Source organism: Neopsephotus bourkii, unplaced genomic scaffold, assembly GCF_033783945.1.
Source record: "Neopsephotus bourkii isolate Nb327-2 ecotype Australia unplaced genomic scaffold, CSIRO-AGI_Nbou_v1 NB_168, whole genome shotgun sequence".
In the NCBI taxonomy this organism is placed as follows: domain Eukaryota; kingdom Metazoa; phylum Chordata; class Aves; order Psittaciformes; family Psittacidae; genus Neopsephotus; species Neopsephotus bourkii.
Genome location: NW_026900684.1, coordinates 14,628,424 through 14,647,273, shown reverse-complemented (window position 1 = coordinate 14,647,273; position 18,850 = coordinate 14,628,424). Strand labels below are relative to the sequence as shown.

General features: G+C 40.1%; 1 protein-coding gene across 9 annotated transcripts in view; it reads left to right on the top strand.

Annotated features, from left to right (window-relative positions):
- Positions 1-17,108, top strand: part of RAPGEF2 (Rap guanine nucleotide exchange factor 2) — a 191,829-nt gene extending 174,721 nt beyond the window's left edge. For 7 of the 9 annotated variants that reach the window (XM_061373314.1, XM_061373336.1, XM_061373303.1 and 4 more), the window contains 7 exons: positions 248-471; positions 1,277-1,462; positions 3,207-3,359; positions 8,799-9,024; positions 10,570-11,129; positions 13,566-13,871; positions 15,113-17,108. In XM_061373314.1, the coding sequence (XP_061229298.1) occupies positions 248-471; positions 1,277-1,462; positions 3,207-3,359; positions 8,799-9,024; positions 10,570-11,129; positions 13,566-13,871; positions 15,113-15,138 (1,681 nt within the window). In that variant the 3' untranslated portion in view covers positions 15,139-17,108. Of the gene's footprint in view, positions 1-247; positions 472-1,276; positions 1,463-3,206; positions 3,360-7,378; positions 7,449-7,646; positions 7,652-8,798; positions 9,025-10,569; positions 11,130-13,565; positions 13,872-15,112 lie in introns of all 9 variants that reach the window. The other 2 variants (XM_061373376.1, XM_061373325.1) reach the window with 2 other exon arrangements.
- Positions 17,109-18,850: the final 1,742 nt, after the last annotated feature.

Genomic DNA, 18,850 nt, shown 5'->3' with positions numbered 1-18,850 from the left:
GAGCAGAATAGGTTAAAATATTTGTGTAATTAAAATAGTGCCTGTAACCAAGTAAAAAATTTTCCTGACCCTCATCTTTCTGTCTGTTATAGCTGTTTGACTTACTGGAATGAGGCATGTAAGCTTTGACCATAGACTGACATTCATGCAATCTTTTGCATGTTTCATGCTTACCAAGTGATACTGTGTTGGACTAAGTCATACTTTTCCCCTCTTTTCTCTTCCCTCCTGCACCCCTTCACTCCAGATCTCTCAGCCAGGGCAGTACAAATGCAGCTGTGCTGGATGTCGCACAAACGGGGGGTCATAAAAAGCGGGTCCGTCGCAGCTCCTTCCTTAATGCTAAAAAACTGTATGAGGATGCTCAGATGGCCCGGAAAGTAAAGCAGTATCTCTCAAACTTGGATCTGGAAATGGACGAAGAGAGCCTCCAGACACTGTCTCTGCAGTGTGAGCCAGCCACCAACACATGTGAGCATTGTCATTTGTTACGTATTCTTCTCTAAGGAAATAATTGGGAGCAGTAAGTAGACAATGAGGTGGGAAATGATGTGTCTAGTTATTTTGAAGTATTAAACATCTCTGAATCTTAAGGATCATCTTGCAGATTGATAATACAGAGGCATAGCATTTATATAGGAGATAAGGCTTTCAGATGATGTCATGATGAAGTGCAAAAGGGTTCCTTAGATTTTTCCATATGGAGGGTATGGAGGACCCACACAGTTCTGATCTACCCAGGCTATTGGTGTGAATAGAGTTGGTCATCCAGGATATCTTGGCCTTGGGAGGGAACAGGGGATTTCTTTATGTCCAGGTGTTTCAGAAACAATTGAAGGGCTGCACCTGGCTGCAGCAGAGAGGGACCTTATCCTGGATATTGGTTTCATTTTGATTGAGGGAATGCTGTATCTTATGCTCTTCTCTTCCTTCAAGGTAGCAAAAAATAGTAAATGGAGTCCTTATGATAGCCCAGTATAACTTCCAGTCATGCTTTTGGTAACTATAACAGTACTCATTTATGAGAGTTTTATTCTGAGAGAGTTAAATATATTTGATAATGTACATATTTAAAATATGAACATTAAGAGGGAAAGGATTTAAATCTCCGCCTCTTTCCCTCTTCATCTTTTCTCTGTAAAGGTGTCCTACTGCATTAATTGTACAATTTAAGCACCTTTTAATTACTAGTTGAGTGCTTCAGACTGCTCAGATTGAAACTCCCACAATATTTTAACTGCTATTCATTCTGCACTTTCTCCCTTTTCTTGCCAAGTGCCAAAGAATACAGGAGACAAGCGATCTGGAAAATCTGAAACATCACCAGTGGCTCCCCGGGCAGGCATTCAGCAGAAAGTGCAGCAACAGCAGCAACATAAAGTAAACCAAGCATTGCAGGTCCCTGCTGTATCTCTCTATCCTTCCCGCAAGAAAGTGCCAGTCAAAGACCTCCCACCATTCGGTAAGTGGAACAATGACGCATTTGGTTTAGTGCTCTGAAGTTTGTTTGTTTATGTCAGGGAGGCCTTTTGAATCAAGATTCAGTCATTTATTTCTGGTAGGTTTATAAGCAGGTTATGCCACTTCGTGCAGTGTGCATGCTTAATTCTTTTCTCTAAAAATGGAGTAAAAAATTGAGGAAAGCACCCTGTCAGTTTAATCAATGTAAGTATTCACCCATTACTAGCAGCTGGAAGGAATGAATGTTTCTGACTGCCCACCCTGGGATTTTGCTTAACTTTTCCAAAGGGATTAGTGAATTGGAGCTTTTGAGTGGTCCATCTGAGATGCATCAGAAGTTTTGGTGTTTCTTTCAGAACCTGAGCATTTAATGTGAAATTCAGGCTTGCTGAAACTGGTAGGCCTGAAGATTCACATTGAGAATTGTCCCTTTGGCTTCTGCTCCCTAGTGCTTTTTTTTTGTTGTTGTTATTCAGTCATTGCTACCTGTATGTCAAGCATAGGTACTGGACTATAGGAATTTTTTCTAATCTGATTTCCAAATCTGTGCCAGCATGTGTACATAACATACATGCGTTATTAAAGAACTTCTTACATATCACTTGCAGTATGGTAATATTCCTAATAAGTATATGTACCATAAGTGGCCCTTCCTATTGGGAAGGTAATTTCAGAATGGTGGTGATTTCAGAAAAGCTTAATTCTAATTTCACTTTTTATTAGTTTACTTGTGCTCTGCTTAGGCTGCTAGTGAAACATTAGAAGCAGCAAAGTAAGAAACAATTCATTATTTATCTAGCTCTTGTTGATTTTAACATTAAACTTTAATCTTAAAAGGACTTTGAACCTCCATAGACTTTGCTATTACTCATGGTAGGAACGTTTTGGAAAACTGCTGGGTTATGTTGATGAAGCAGCTGTAAATTACTGCTAGCAGGATTCTGATCCAGCAGATCAAAGATAAATTCTGTAGAATTCATGAAAATAACCTCTACCGCAAAAACTGTCAGGGAAGCTCCATCTTCACTCTAAAGACTGTCCCAGGGTGGATTTTTGAGGGGAAGGAAAGAGAAAAACAGATAAATGTTGCCTGAGGAAAAACAATTCTTGATGCCCTAGATCTCTACATCATACGTCATCTTTAGGATGTTTTTACTCTTTAGTTTCCCAAAATAAGGTGGTGCAGAGATAGTTCTCAAAAATGAAAGGCAGAAGGGCAGCTGCAGGATGGCCTTGTTTTGGAAACCTGGTTTTATTAATCTTCTTACCATCTTTCTTTGACCTTGTGGGCTACTCTGAATAGAAAAGAAACAAGAGAACAGTTTCAATTCTTACTAAATAAACCTTCACTGAACAGTGAGATATGTGTGTCTCTGTATTCAACATAATTTAGTTCAAGTTCCTCAGTAACCATTACTATGCATATCCTTGTTTTGTATAATTATATAGGCAGCATCCTGAAACACCAAATCTGCATTGTGTTTTCTCTGACAAAGTATTTCTTTCAGGTGGTCAGAATGAAAGACCAGCTGCACTAATATGCAGCACTATAGGTTTCTATATTAAACCAGGAATAGGTTTAAACGTTTTGCTTCATTTAATCTGGTGTCAGAAACTCACAAATATCCAGGAAAAAAATATACTTTTTTTTTTCCTGTGTGCTGTCTGCTCTGTAAATGCATTGTGAAACAGAAAGATGTATTTCTACTGGACTTCATATCTACCTACATTAATTCTATTTAAAGGCATTAACTCCCCGCAAGCTTTAAAGAAAATTCTTTCACTATCTGAAGAAGGAAGTTTGGAATGTCACAAGAAACAATCTGAAGACACAGTCTCAAGTGCATCTTCACAGCTGTCATCACCTCCCACTTCACCACAGAGCTCTCCAAGGAAAGGTATTAGGCATTCAGTCGTTCTCATTCTGTTTCCTGTTGAAGCTCATAGACTTTGGAAACTTCTGAGAAAGCATTTGGACGCTCAGGATAAATTACTGCTGCTGCTCCTATTTTTGTCACATATGGTCAGCGACAGTGCAGGAAGTTTAGTGCAGAGTGGGGTATGTGAAAGGATACCTGGGAACCTGATTTCGGGGATACCTGAAAGACCATGGTTAACAAAAGCCATGAAAGATAGCCTGATGTGATACAGGATTTGATGCAGAAGTTCACTCCCACTGTAGCTGCTTCTGACAAAAATATCCCCATCATCAATATTTCCTGCCAGTGGAAGGATGGGTGAACTGAAAAATCTTTGTACAGCATACTAGAGGAATTATTTGCTGTGTCATGGATCAGGATGGGATGTGACCTCTATATGATAGGCAGGTTTAAGCTATTCGGGATTCAAATAACTAATACACAACATTGTACTAGCAGCCTCATTATTCAAACACTGGATATTTAGAATCATAGAATAGTTAGGATTGGAAAGGACCTTAAGATCATCTAATTCCAATCCCCCTGCCATGGGCAGGGACACCTCACACTAAACCATGTCACCCATGGCTCTGTCCTATCATTCCAGTGCCTAATTAAGAGTCCCTCCCCAGCATCCCTATAGGCCCCCTTCAGATACTGGAAGGCTGCTATGAGGTCTCCACGCAGCCTTCTCTTCTCCAGGCTGAACAGCCCCAACTGTCTCAGTCTATCTTCATACAGGAGGTGCTTCAGTCCCCTGATCATCCTCATGGTGGCCCTCCTCTGGACTTGTTCCAACAGTTCCATGTCCTTTTTATGTTGAGGACACCAGAACTGCACACAGTACTCCAAGTGAGGTCTCACAAGAGCAGAGTAGAGGGGCAGGATCACCTCCATCGACCTGCTGGTCACGCTCCTTTTGATGCAGCCCAGGATACGGTTGGCTTTCTGGGCTGCGAGCACACACTGCCGGCTCATGTTCATTTTATCATCGACCAGCACCCCCAAGTCCTTCTCCGCAGGGCTGCCTGTAGCTGTGCCTGGGATTGCTCTGACCCAGGCGTAGGACCTTGCACTTGTCATGGTTAAACTTGATGAGGTTGGCATCAGCCCACCTCACAAGCGTGTCAAGGTCCCTCTGGATGGCATTCCTTCCCTCCAGCATATCAACCGAACCACACAGCTTGGTGTCATCAGCAAACTTGCTGAGGATGCACTCAATCCCACTGTCCATGTCACCAACATAGAAGTTGAACAAGACCGGTTCCAACACTGATCCCTGAGGGACACCACTCATTACTGGTCTGCAGCTGGACACTGAGCCACTGACCACAACTCTTTGTTTGCGGCCATCCATCCAGTTCTTTATCCACTGAGTGGTCCACCTACCAAATCGATGTCTCTCCAATTTAGAGACAAAGATGTAATGTGGGACAGGGTCAAGCGCTTTGCACAAGTCCAGGTAGATGACGTCAACTGCTCTACCCCTGTCCATCAGTTCCTTAGCCCCATCTTAGAAGGCCACCAAATTGATCAGGCAGGATTTCTCCTTAGGGAAGCCATGCTGGCTGTCACCAAGCACCTTGTTGATTTTCATGTGCCTTAGCATGCCTTCCAGGAGAATCTGCTCCAAGATTTTGCCAGGCACAGAGGTGAGACTGATTGGTCTATAATTCCCTGGGTCATCCATTTTCCCCTTCTTGAAAATGGGGGTTATATTTCCCCTTTTTCCAGTTGTTGGGAACTTCACCTGACTGCCATGATTTTTCAAATGTGATGGACAGTGTCTTAGCAACTTCATTCACCAGCTCCTTCATGACCTGCCCATGGATTTCATCAGGACCCATGGACTTGTGCATGTTCAGGTTCTTAAGACTGTCTCGAACCAGATCCTCTCCTCCAGTGAGCCTAGGGTCTTCATTCTCACAGTCCCTGCATCTGCCTTCCAAGACTTGGGTGGTGTGGTCAGAGCATTTGCCAGTGAAGACTGAGGCAAAGAATTCATTAAGAACCTCATCCTTCTCCAAATGCAGGGTAGCCAGTTCTCCTGATAGCTTCCAGAGAGGGCCCACATTGCCCCTAGTCTGTCTTTTATTCATAATGTACCTATAGAATCCCTTCCCTTTAATTTTCACATCCCTAGCCAAGTTTAATTCTAACTGGGCCTTAGCTTTCCTAACCTGGTCTCTAGCTTCCCGGACAACATCCCTGTATTCTTCCCAGGCTGCCTGTCCTTGCTTCCACTTTCTATAAAACTCTTTTTTCATTTGAATTTTCCTCAGCAGCTCCTTATACATCCAAGGAGGTCTCCTGGCCCTCCTGCTGCACTTCCTTCTAGTTGGGATACAGCACTCCTGAGCTTGTAGCAGGTGATCCTTGAAGACCAACCAAGAGTCTTGAGCCCCCCTGCCCTCTAGGGCTATATCCCATGGAACCTTACTAAGCAGGTTCCTGAAGAGGCAAAAGTCTGCTCTCTTGAAGTCTAGGGCAGTGAGCTTGCTGCACACTGTTCTCACTGTCCTGAGGATCTCAAATTTGACCATCTCATGATTGCTGTAACCAAGGCTGCTCTGGAGCATCACATTTCCAACTACCCCTTCCCTGCTGGTGAGCATGAAGTCAAGCATGGCACCTCTCCATGTTGGCTCCTCTATTACTTGCAGAAGGAAGCTGTCTTCCACACACTTGAGAAACCTGGATGGCTTGTGCTGAGCCGTACCATCCCTCCAACAGATATAAGGGTGGTTGAAGTCCCCCATGAGGACAAGGTCCTGTGAGCCTGAGATTGTTCCTATCTGTCTATAGAGCGCTTCATCTACGGAGTCCTCTTGATCAGGTGGTCTGTAACAGATCCCCACAGTAATTTCCCCCATCACTGTTCTCCCTTTAACCCTGATCCACAAACTCTCTGTTAACTGCTTACCTGTCCCCAGACAGAGTTCCATACTCTCCAGCCTATCCCTAACATAAAGGGCAACTCCCCCTCCCTGTCTGCCAGGCCTGTCTTTTCTAAAGAGCCTGTAACCTTCCATTCCAACACTCCAGTCATAGGATCCATCCCATCATGTTTCTGTGATGCCTATTATATCATACCCCTGTAGACATGCACACATCTCTAACTCCTCTTGTTTGTTCCCTGTGCTACGGGTGTTTGTATACAGGCATCTGAGCCAATCTCCAGATGAGGCCGGCTCATTGGCTGGAGTGGCTGGAATATGTCTCCATTGCTCTGATCATTTATTATAGGTGCTGGCACCTGACTGGGTGTGTTGGGATGGAATGTTGCCCCCCTCCCCCAACACACCTAGTTTAAAGCCTCCTTGACCAGTCTGGCAAGCCTCCTACCAAAACCCCTTTTCCCCTTTGTTGTCAGACCAGCTCCACCAGCCTCCAGTATTCCTGGCCCCCCAGATCGAATCCCATGGTCTAAAAATCGAGTCCCATGTTCTAAAATCGAGTCCCATGGTCTAAATTTGTGTATTTGATGAATGTTATTACACATTGGAGCTTTTTTGATTGAGTTTTTTTTAAGTGACTTCATCAAGTAATTTTTTTCATTGAATTTAGGAATTTAAAAGGTTTTTTCTTGGTTTCTTTTTTTTTTTTTTTTTTTTTTAAGCCTGTTTTGTCATTGTACATGTTCTGGCTATGAACAGACAAAACGGAGAACAGGTATTTTCCTGTAGTTTAAAGAACAAGTCCCCTTGAAAGTATGGTAACCTAGTTGTATTGCACATAACTTCTAAATTATCTTTTAAGAATATAATAAAAGTTCAATTTAATAGTTGCATGATATAATGTTATGGTAAAAGACATATATTGAGGTTGAGTTCTCATAATAGAAGTTCAGAATGCTAGAGACGAGTCTGTTGGAGACTTGTGTAGCAATAAATGTCCCTAAACTGCACAGGGATCATAAAGATTTGGAACTCATATATATACTGCTTTTCCTACTCTCATATCAAATGGATAGCTAAGCCCTTTTCTTAAGATGGTAGATGGCAGTGCCAGTCAGTTGAGGCCTTATGGCTCTAGATTGATGGACCTAACCAGTTCCTCTCATTTCTTGTAAGTGAGAACAGTAACAAGAATAACAATTCATCAATGGCTTCTGGGATAAGTGGGGCTTATGGAAACAAAGGTGGAAAAAAATAAGTCCAATCGGATTAGCAGAGATTTGAAAATAGGAGAGATGAATATCACACGAAAGTATAAATACCTATCCAAAATCTTTACTGAAGTGATTTTAGTAAGATCAAATGGAAGTGGATGTTATGTAGAAAAGACACAGATTATCACCTCCAGTCCTTGTAAGCTAGCATCATAATTTCTCTCAAATACTACATGAACAAATAGTGAATTTCTATATATATGGTAATGCCTGTGCATTCCTTGAAAAAGAAATTGGATTCTGTACTTGGCTTATAGTGGGAAAAGTAGTTTTGTTTTGTTTTGTTTTGTTTTTTCAAAAAGCAAATCATAAACATGATTATGGAAAAGAAACCAACCTTGGTTTGGTGGTGATGTGAAGCTAATAGTATGTTCTTTCAGACAAAAATGACAGTATTAATTCCATGTTCTTAGCAAATGATTTGGGATGGCTCTGTTGAAGTCATCTTGACCCTTGTAGACTGAAAGCGGAAAATGAAAACTGCAGTTACTTGTTGGAAGTATATTGTTTAATGATCTTTAACTTAACTGGCAAGAGCATTCAGCACAACTTTGTTCAATACTAAAACAAAAGCTGAATTTGCTGAATTTGTCTCTGACATGGTTTGCAGATTTTATCTCAGGCTGGCAGTGTCAGTGCTACCTCCAAATTACAGTATAATTCTGGTAATATATGCTATTTGGAATGCAATTAGTTAGCAAAGAACCACAAAGAAAGCTTGAAAATCTGGCCCATTTTAGCCAAGATACATAATAAGCAATCAGCCCTGACATCTGGGCTTTATATTGTACCTGCTGTTCATCTCTGAAGTGTAGCTTTGCAGAACAGGAAAACTGTGTACGAAGGTCCCTTGGAATACGTTAAGCAGTAATATTGTCCAGGGCACCTCTTTCATTCCAGTCTTGGAGGCAATGTTTACATACAGGCAGTTGTTTGAGAAGTGAGCTCTCATAATGTGGGCATACAGTATAATGATGCATTTGAAAATTATCTGGGAGAGGAGGGCAGAGAAGGAGGAAGGTGAGCCATTGGTTTCTCAGTGAGTAGTGCTTTTTCCCCAGTCTTAAATCTCTTCATAAGAGACAGAATACACAGTGTTACATAGTTCTGCTATCTATCTATATCTTCTGCTTCTGTGCAAATGTAATTGTAATTTTGATTTACTATGGTGGCCGTATTGCCAGCTGCCTGGCAAGGACTGAGTAGTCTTCTTGGAGACTCTGACTAACATGACGTTCCCTTTGCAGGCTATACTTTGGCTCCTAGCAGCACGGTGGATAACTTCTCAGATTCTGGTCACAGCGAAATTTCTTCCAGATCTAGTATTGTCAGCAATTCCTCTTTTGACTCTATGCCAGTCTCTCTGCATGATGAGAGGAGACAGAGGCATTCTGTCAGCATTGTGGAGACAAATCTTGGTGTGGGAAGGATTGATAGAAGAATGATGATTGAACCAGATCAATACAGCTTAGGGTAGGAATATTATTTGTGCTTACTTACTTTATATTTTCATACTTATGTGGCATGTATGTCTATATTTTTTCATTTACCTTTCCCTGTATCTCTCTCAAATACTATTTTTTTTTCTCCACTGCTTTTAAAAATTAGCATTTCAACGCCATGTTCTGTGATAAAGTTCCTTTTTCTGACAAGAAAAGGTTTTGCACTCTTGAGTATGTGATGAGGTCTATAGAAGTAAGAGTTTATCTCAGTAGACCTTATCATCTGAGTATTTAGTAGTGCTGTAGATTATCCTCTTTATGGCAGACTAGTATCATAGCCTGTTTTCTAGATGGGGAATCAACTGAATTAGGTGAGAAAATATTCATACAGTTATTGAGTGATCAAGCTAGTAATTTTGCAGTTTATTTCATACAAAAGTATGTATTTAGATAAAAATGTTTTACCCTGAATATCTCTTCTAGCCAACAATAATTGGAAGCTAAAATTTACATTAGGCTCCTGGATTTTTAGGTAATTTTCTAGGTAATTAGCTAATGTGGGGAGGCTAGTGCTGTGAGTTCTCCAAATCTCTCTAGCAGTGAGCCTCCTGAAAATAACTGGAGATCTGGATCCTATTTAGTCTCCATTTACTTTTCTGACCTGTTATTTGGATGTTTCAGTCCTCTAAATGATTTCAGAGTTTTTAACCCTGTGGGGTCATGTGCATGGTAAGCGAGTTCTAAGACTGGTATAGTTCAGTTTTGGGAATACCAGGCTATGCAAACTCTTTAATCAGCTGTCTTAAAAATGTGGAAGAGCAGGCTTCCAGTCTGCACAGCAAGCTGCCCTGGAAGGACAAATCCCAGGAGCCTGGATAGCTGCTGAACAAAAGTGACACTATTGGTTTTCTCTAGTACTATGTAAAGTGATAGTGTCAGGCTTTTTTACTTCCTGAAAGGCTATAGAGAACACATTTGCTCCATGAAGTAGCATGTGTTTCCAAATGAAGGTTAAAATAAGTTTCCATTTGCAAGAACTGTTGAAAAGTTGGTTGTCAGAGTTTCCTAAGCAGAAAAGAAATTCTGAAAAGCTGAAACTTAAACCTGAATATCAGCTGCCTCCTGCTAAAACTCTTTAACTTATGATCCTTTGCTTCCCATGGCTGGGAAAGCAGAAGGTACCTATCTATTGGTCTGTCTCCCCTTATATATGCCAAAGGGCTGCTGCAAAGTTGGGTTTTTACCTTTTGAAATGACTTAGTGAAGTCAGGTTATCTGTCCAGTAACTCTTTTGTTGAGGACAAAATTGAAAGGGAAGTGTTCTGTTTTCAGAATGGAATTAGTCATTAATGCAAATAATACTATGAATTGCATCATAATTTTCAATCACAGAATCGTAGAATAGTTTGGGTTGAAGGGACCTTTTAAAGGTCATCTATTCCAACCCTTGCCTTCCTCTGAGTATGTTTGCTTTTCTCTTGATTGTTGAATTCTTCATGTGTTGTAAATGATCTCCAATTTCAATGCTGGATTTATTTATTTTTATTATTTTTCCCCCTTGTCAATGTGCATCTAGCTCATATGCACCACTGTCAGAGACTAGAGGCCTGTATGCTGGAGCAACTGTGATTTCTTCTCCTAGTACGGAAGAGCTGTCACAGGATCAGGGGGACAGAGCTTCACTTGATGCAGCTGACAGTGGCCGTGGTAGTTGGACTTCTTGTTCGAGTGGTTCTCATGACAACATACAAACAATACAGCACCAGAGAAGCTGGGAGACTCTGCCTTTTGGACATGCTCATTTTGATAGTTCAGGCGATGGGGCAGGACTGTGGGCCTCGGGCAGTCATATGGACCAGCTGATGTTCCCTGATCACGTCACAAAGTATGGCAGGCAAAGCCAAGGCAGGGAGGGCCTTGATCAAGCACAGTCCAGAGCAAGCTGGGCATCCTCAACAGGATACTGGGGAGAGGACTCGGAAGGTGATACAGGTACCATAAAGCGGAGGGGTGGGAAGGATGTTTCAAGTGAAGCTGAAACCAGTAGCATAACATCTGTACCAGCAGAGGAGTCAAAGCCAGCTCCCATGCCCACTCATATAGCAGTATCGTCAAGTAGTACAAAGGGGCTTATTGGTAAGTTAAGTTCTGTTTATCATGAAGTATTTTAATTAATTTGCTTATGGTTCTTCATATTGTTCTAAAACTGTATTTGTTTTGTCTGGATTTATTTTATTTTGTTTTATTTTCAAAGCAAAACTGAACATTTTTCACCTCTCAGATTTTCACCTCTAAATGTACATTTTTTGCTAGGGAAAATATCACTTACTGTTAAGTCTCCGCACCTTTGTGTTTCTAGAGAGCCTGCCATACATCAAAAAGCCAGCTCAACTGCTGGACAGTGTACTGAGAGGCTGATAGCTGATGTATTTATTTAGAAGTGTTTTACTCTATATGTCTGTATGACTTCCCTAATAATTGTGAATATCCTTCTTTCTGTAAATGGGATCTCTTTGTGTTTAAATACCAACAGAAGTGTTTCTTTGGACTGCTGAATCTGAAGAGGTTCCTAAGAAGTTAGAGCTGTTGAATGATTTATAATCATTTAGCAAAAGAAAGATCAAACAATATATAAATTTATATATGAAGGTGTCTTTGGCAGTGGTTAATATTTTTCTCATACTGTTCCTTCTGCACATCCCAGTCCCGAGGCCATGCAAGCCCTCTACATTTTGGTCTCTTGCCTTCCTTTCATTCCCCTTCAGTTTGCCTTTCTTCAGGTTAATATGAAGAGCTATTTAAAACCATTTTGCACTGACACAGCTGAAAAAGTCTGCCAAATTGAGGTCATGCTGAGACCACTGTGATAAACTGCTTTTCCATTTTCTGTCGCAGTATATTGCTTAGCAAGGGCCCATTGCCTCAGAGCTTGGGGGTACAGATCTGAATCCTTGAACTATGAAGAGAAGGAAGCTATTCAGTTCAAGACTTTAGGTTCAGACTCACACCACTTGCTAATTTTACTCTCTGATACCCCTGGTTCTCACCAGAATGTGGAACAAGCATGCTTCCAAACTTGCCTCTCAAGGCAGTGCTTCCCACATTTTTAGAGACTTGAAAGAATGGAAGACCTGAAAATTTAAGCCACCAATTCCATGCACTTCAGTACTATTAATTAATTATCCTTCAAATATAACTGCTTATCACTGTCCAACATAAGCCACTATTTTCACATGGTTCTTTTGCATTGAATAGACATCTCTTCAGTATTCGAATAACATTTTTCTACAGAATTTCTTCTGCATCAGTTACATTTCAGAAATATTTGAATACAATTTCTCAGAAACATCTTCATGCTGCTTTGTTCCATTAAAACAGGTTGTCCAAGAAAAATAATTTATATTTGATTCAAAATTACTTGGCTTTGTTACAATACCAAGGCTTTATTTTTAGTCTATTAAAACTTGCATCCAAGTAGCACTGGTCCATTTGAAGCTCGTACTTCCAGTCAGTTCCATGCTGCCTAATGCAGGGTGATGTTGTCATCACCACTTGTGCAAGAATATACAGTGTATGACAAGCTGTGGAGAGTAAATTGTCTATGTCAGTGTTTTTTCATGCCATGTTTGCCTTTGCACTTTGAGTTAAGTGGTCATGTACTGAAGGGCCAGGCCCACAGTGTTCAGTATCAAAGTCCCAGCTGACTTCTTTAACCAAACATAACTTCAGAATAGTTGCACCTATTTGCTGTTCATCCCTGCAGATGCTTAACTTGCTTAATCACTGTTTCCTCCCTAGAAGTTCTCTGCAAGGTAGAACTTCTAAGTATGCCCAGAGTTAAGCCTTGTTCAGGTAAACAGTTATGCCTCTATGAGGTCCACAAACTAGGTGGTGATCTTTCCATCACTTATATAAAATCATATTTAATCATTGTTCTTAAAAGGCATACTTTCAAGTTTTAATTTTGGAGATAATACTCCCATAAGAGCAGTGAGCAGTAGTGCATATGGAAAGTATGCACTTCCTTACGTTTTGGAACTGTAGTTTATGTCTCATTAAGTAGTAAGATTTGTAGAAAAAAATAATTTACCAGGTGCCTTCCCTCCCCCTGCAAGATGCTAAAAACAAAAAGATACAAAGCCCAGCTTCAGGATTAAGATAGTCATGTGCTTGAGGACATGTCAGTATTCCTGATGTTTGCCACTTATGTGGACTCCTGAGTCTTGCACATTACTTAGATCAGTGTATGTTTTACTCTATATGGTTCATAGTACAGCTTCAGTTGCTAAGTGTCAGCAAATTCCGTGTGTAATTTGGTGAATTTTAATAGACTAGTGCTTCAATACTGGAAGAATAGCTAAATCCTGTCTATGTTGTTTATTCGATACTTTCTTGCATGGTTTATTTTTCAAGACCTTATTGTCTACTCTGTATTAGTTAACTTTTGTCCTTCAGATTTTCATCTCCTGGGGTGTTGAGTTCATTGATGTTCATTTAACTTTCACTATTTGTTTTCCTTTGAGCAGTTTTCCTCTTACTATCTCTCATAATAATCTGTTGCTTTTCCTGCAGCACGAAAAGAGGGTCGATATCGGGAACCACCTCCAACGCCTCCTGGATATGTTGGAATACCTATTGCTGAGTTCGCAGAAGGTGGTTCCCATCCAACCAGAAAGCCTCCAGATTACAACATAGCACTTCAGAGGTCTAGAATGGTGGCACGGACATGTGAGACTCATGGGACATCAACTCCGCAGCAGCAGTCACATGGCCATTCAACAAGCAGGCCTGTGAACAAACCTCAGTGGCATAAACCAAATGAGTCAGATCCACGTCTTGCTCACTATCCATCTCAAGGGTTTTCCGCAGAGGAAGATGGTAAATTTCTAATTGTTAGATTTTGAGTGACCTGCATGCAAAACTGGTCAATGCTTTCACAAACAAAAAGCAAATTACACAAATGCATTCAGACATTGAAATTCTTGCCATAATCTGGCTCTCTTTCATCTTTCAAAACTTGCTATTAACTTTTTGGAAGGGGAGGAATTCAGTTAATTCTTAATACAATTTCATATTTGGAATGCAGGTCCACCTGAATTTTGGTCAACCAAGCAGCTGGCTTAGGCAACTTCTCTGGCAGTGCCTATGTTCACCAGGTACAGGCCTGCCTGCCCTTCAAGCTTCCAGCATACCTAGTGTTTGACACTAGCCATGTATTTAATGGTCAAAAATTATCCTGGTCTGTAGAATATCTGCCCATCTGTCCCACAGAGCATTGCTGGTCAGGCTTATTTGGATAATCGCATTCTATCTGAAACTCTTACGCTGTGGACACAGGCTCTTCTATACCAACTGCTTCATATAATGAGCCCACTACTCTTTTGCTACCTCGCTTGCCCAAGTTTGTCTGCTTCTTTATGCTTTAGCTCAGCTATAATGATACCAAGACTATATAGACATAGTCTTTCTGTTTTTCTACAAAGTGCAAGCATAGGTAGATTACATCTTTAGGGCTAAGTGCTCAAAATTTAGGCAGCCAGTGCCCAAATGACACATTTGAATGCTTTGTTTTGCTAATGAAAGACAGGCTAACATTCTCCTTCCCTCCCTAATGCTTAGTTAGTAAGACTTTATATGTAGGATGAACTCTGCAGTTGAACCTGATGGAAAAAGTGAAGTCTGCCTTAATCGAATTGCCACAAACTTTGAAAATTACCATATCAGAGACATTTAATTGTTCCTACAAGTGCTGACTAAAGCTGCTCTCAGGTTTGATGCAATCTTAAGTTAAAGAAATCACAGATATATATTCAGGCAAAAATGTAAGATAGCTTTATGAAGCTATTGGATATCTAGGCATAGCTCTTAACGTTCCTCAAGCTGAGGAACTTCACCTAGCGCAGTTATAACAATTGTCTTATTTCCTTTGAGAACAAAATTATGAAGGAATACTTCTCATGAGACCTGAAATGTACAGATATTTAGATTGGTTGAAATTATATACCTAATACAACAAAATGGAAAAAACATAAGCACCATACAGGGTTTTTTTTAATTCGGTAGCAGTCTTGTTCTGTATGAACTAAATTCTATTTTCCCCTATCCTATTGTGTTTGCAGAAGATGAACAAGTTTCTGCTGTCTAAGACTTGGGCTTTTCTGGATCCAGAGTGAGCCACCTTAAAGGAGAGCACAAGAAGACGTCCCTAGAATAGGAGCCTTGGAACTATAGTTAAAGGATGGTGGACCTATTTGCCTCCTTCCCTGCCTTAAAGCAGCATGGGGCTTCTTCCTCTGCCCCTCCCCCCTCTGTCCCCTCTCCCCTTGCATGTGAAATACTGTGAAGAAATCGCCCTGGCACTTTTCAAACTGTGTTGCTTGAAATGCACAGTGCAGCAATCTCCAAGCTACCACTGTCGCTGTCTGCCACATCACACAGTATCATTCCAAATTCCAAGATCATCACATCAGGATGATTAACTCTGGCTGCACTTCCCAATGCCTGGAAGGGTTTCTTTTTTAAATCTTCCATTTAGATTTTAATTACAATCCTAGCACTTAGTCTCATTGGGATAATGAGATAAGCTAGTTGTCAAATTACAATTGGCCTATAACCTACAAAGAGAGAGATGCATTGAAATCCTTCAAGGAGCAGTGCTTATTTGCTTGTTTACAATGCCTTTGTTACGGTTTTGTATGTTTGCGTTTTGGAGATCAGCTACCGCATCTACATAGTGATTACAGTATTATTTCATACCTGTAAGTAGGGTTGCCAGCCTGAGCTCCTGGAAAAAATGTTGCTGTCACATGGCTGAGCAGGGCCGAAGGGAAGGCAAAGGTTATGGGATGCAGCCGTTCCTTGACCGTCTCACTTCACTCTTAATGTGCCCCACCCTGGAATCTTCAAAAGTTTGGACATGCTAGCGGGAATGGCATCCTCAGCTAGGTCTAAATGTAGAAAGAGGTTCTTGCAACTGGCTGGTGATGGAAAGAGGACACTGTGTGTCTCATACCTGTGCCTTGTGGAATACAGGATGGCAGACTAGAAAAGAAAGTGTCTCATTCTAATGAGACACATGGCAACCCCACCTTTAAGTTATATATTATTTTTATTTTTTGTTTTTACGATGTAATAGAATATTGAAAGAAAAATTAACTGGATAACATTGCGGTGAAGGAAGTTGAGATGTCACAGCTCATGTCAGCTGTTAACACTGATCTAATAACCTCCATCTATTGACTTTGGCATTAGGGGATAAACGAGCCTTTAAGTAATGAAAAATAACACGGTTAGATTTGCCAGCCTTTGCAATGCAGAAATAGTCACAACTGTTAATGGCTTCATGGAACACTGCATGTGTAGAGAAGGCCAATGTGTAGCAACCACCTGCTCACAGCTGCTATTAACCCTATAATGACTGAAATGACCCTCCCCTCTATTTTTGTGTTGTTTTTGCACAGACTCCGGAGAAGTGAAGGCTGCCAATCCGAGTAGTACTCAAATGTGAGGAACTGCTGGTCTTGGATTTTTTTTTTTCCATTGAACTCAGCTGATCATATTGATCAGTAGATAAACGTAAATAGCTTCAACTTTTAAAGATCAAATTGCAGTGTTTTTTCACTGTATCAAACAAATGTCAGTGCTTTATTTAATTCTCTCTCCTGTAATCATAGCTTTTGTCTATTTGCTTATATATCCCATTGTCAATTATGCATTTGTAATTTTACATGTAATATGCATTATTTGCCAGTTTTATTCTCAAGGCTATGGACCTCATGTGCATATAGAAATACAGAATCCTAGCTCTATCACAAGTTGCACAAATGTTATATAAGCATTAAGTAATTGTAGACCATAGGACTGCTAATCTCAGTTCGCTCTGTGATGTCAAGTGCAGAATGTACAATTAACTGGTGATTTCCTCATACTTTTGATACTACTTGTACCTGTATGTCTTTTAGAAAGACATTGGTGGAGTCTGTATCCCTTTTGTATTTTTAATACAATAATTGTACATATTGGTTATATTTTTGTTGAAAATGGTAGAAATGTACTATGTTTATGCTTCTACATCCAGTTTGTATGAAGCTGGAAAATAAATAAATATAACATTAATGAAGTCCATATTGATTCTTATGCATTTTACATGTTCCACATACTTGAACAAATTTATGAAAAAATTTTACTTCTCTGTGTATTAATATTAAAGGGAAATTGCCAAGTGATGTGGGCAAACCATTGGTGTGGAGTTTTTCTTGATATATACTTGTGCTGCTGATAACTCCTGGAAAGTTTGGTGTGTGTACTGCTGAATGAGAATGACTGATGTGTTATGTGTCCCCAGCAGGAACATCTGAGGTGCCAATAGAGGACTATAGTTATAGTCTTAGGTATATATTGAATGTAAACAATATTAAAGGAATGATTGTGGTGATTTTATGTTCTGAATGGTGTGAAAGTAAAGAATACGTGTTTTAACGTTTTTGAAATGATCTATTTGATTTTTTGTATTTCAAACAATGAAAACACCCAATACTATCCCCAGTAATAAAAGTTGACATTAATTCAATGTCAAATCTGTAGATATTTTTTTTCCCAGGAGTTAGTCATTATTTTCAGTAGAATGCAGAAGACTGGGTTAAAATGTCACTGCTACAGCTATTATCAGCTGTATCCCATTTAGCTTTCAAGTGCTTGACAGGTGTTGTTTCCAAATCTAAAATTGGTTCATTGCAAAGAGAAGCAACAAAATGCTCTCTCTAGATTTAAGTCTTCCTAACATAACCCTAGAAACATTCCACACTGAATACAATCAGAAGAAAGTTAAAAAGCATTGAAAATACAGGACTTGTCAAGATTCTCTGTCACTGGAATCTCTAGGAGGGTAAGGAAATAAGTTATGGAGATGCAGATTTTCATGGTGTGCTTGTGAGTGGGATTACTTTCTGTGAATCTCTGGTTGTACTGTTGAGTATGTTTCAACAGGCTAGAGAACCACCATTACTAGTGGCTGACATTAGTAGAATGAAAGTACATTTTTACATGTCTTACCTGCAAGTTTGTCCTTTGGTAATACTAAAGGTAATTCCTCTTAGCAGCTTGTGAGGTATATGAACCGTTTGCAAATTTGTAAATATTTTTTCAATATACTTGATACAGTATTGAATTCCCTATCCTCCTGTTCATGCCTCCCTTCTGAACACATTATGGACAGACATCCACAACACTCATGATCCAATACATGTAGCTCGTTGTGGATTGGGAGATAACACTTCATGCAGCAACTGATTCAGTTGAAATAAAGGCCTGCTAAGGTATGTCTTCTTGTGAAATAGATTTGATAGTTGTTCTAGCACATGTAATATGAATTTTGTACTTACTGTGTGGCTGGCTGCAGCAAGATGCAGACAAGTAAACTACCAGTTGCTGGTATTTAGTGTCGCATTTGACAAAATCACATGGAACACTGAAATCTAAGGAAGTCTCTGTTTTTGTTTGAAGAAACATCATCCAACTATCTGTACTCTTTTATGAAGTATTTTTTAATAAATCTTATTGAGGCAAAGGCTGCTTCTTTATGAAGTATATTACACACTGGAATCAACATAAAAGAAAAGCTGAGGTACTGAAGGTACTGCTTTAATGGTTTAACTGTGGTCATCTGGAGAAGCATGTGTGTTTTACATCTGTATATCTAAGATTAAAATATTTGGTGCACCTAAAGTGGGGGACTGTGTTGCTATTTCAAAACAAAACTAAAAACTCAGAAAGCCTTCTGTTTGCTTCAAGACTCTGTGTGCTATGAGGATCATTATTAATTAGTAAACTTAGTCCCAACTTGATCATCAAGAACTCCA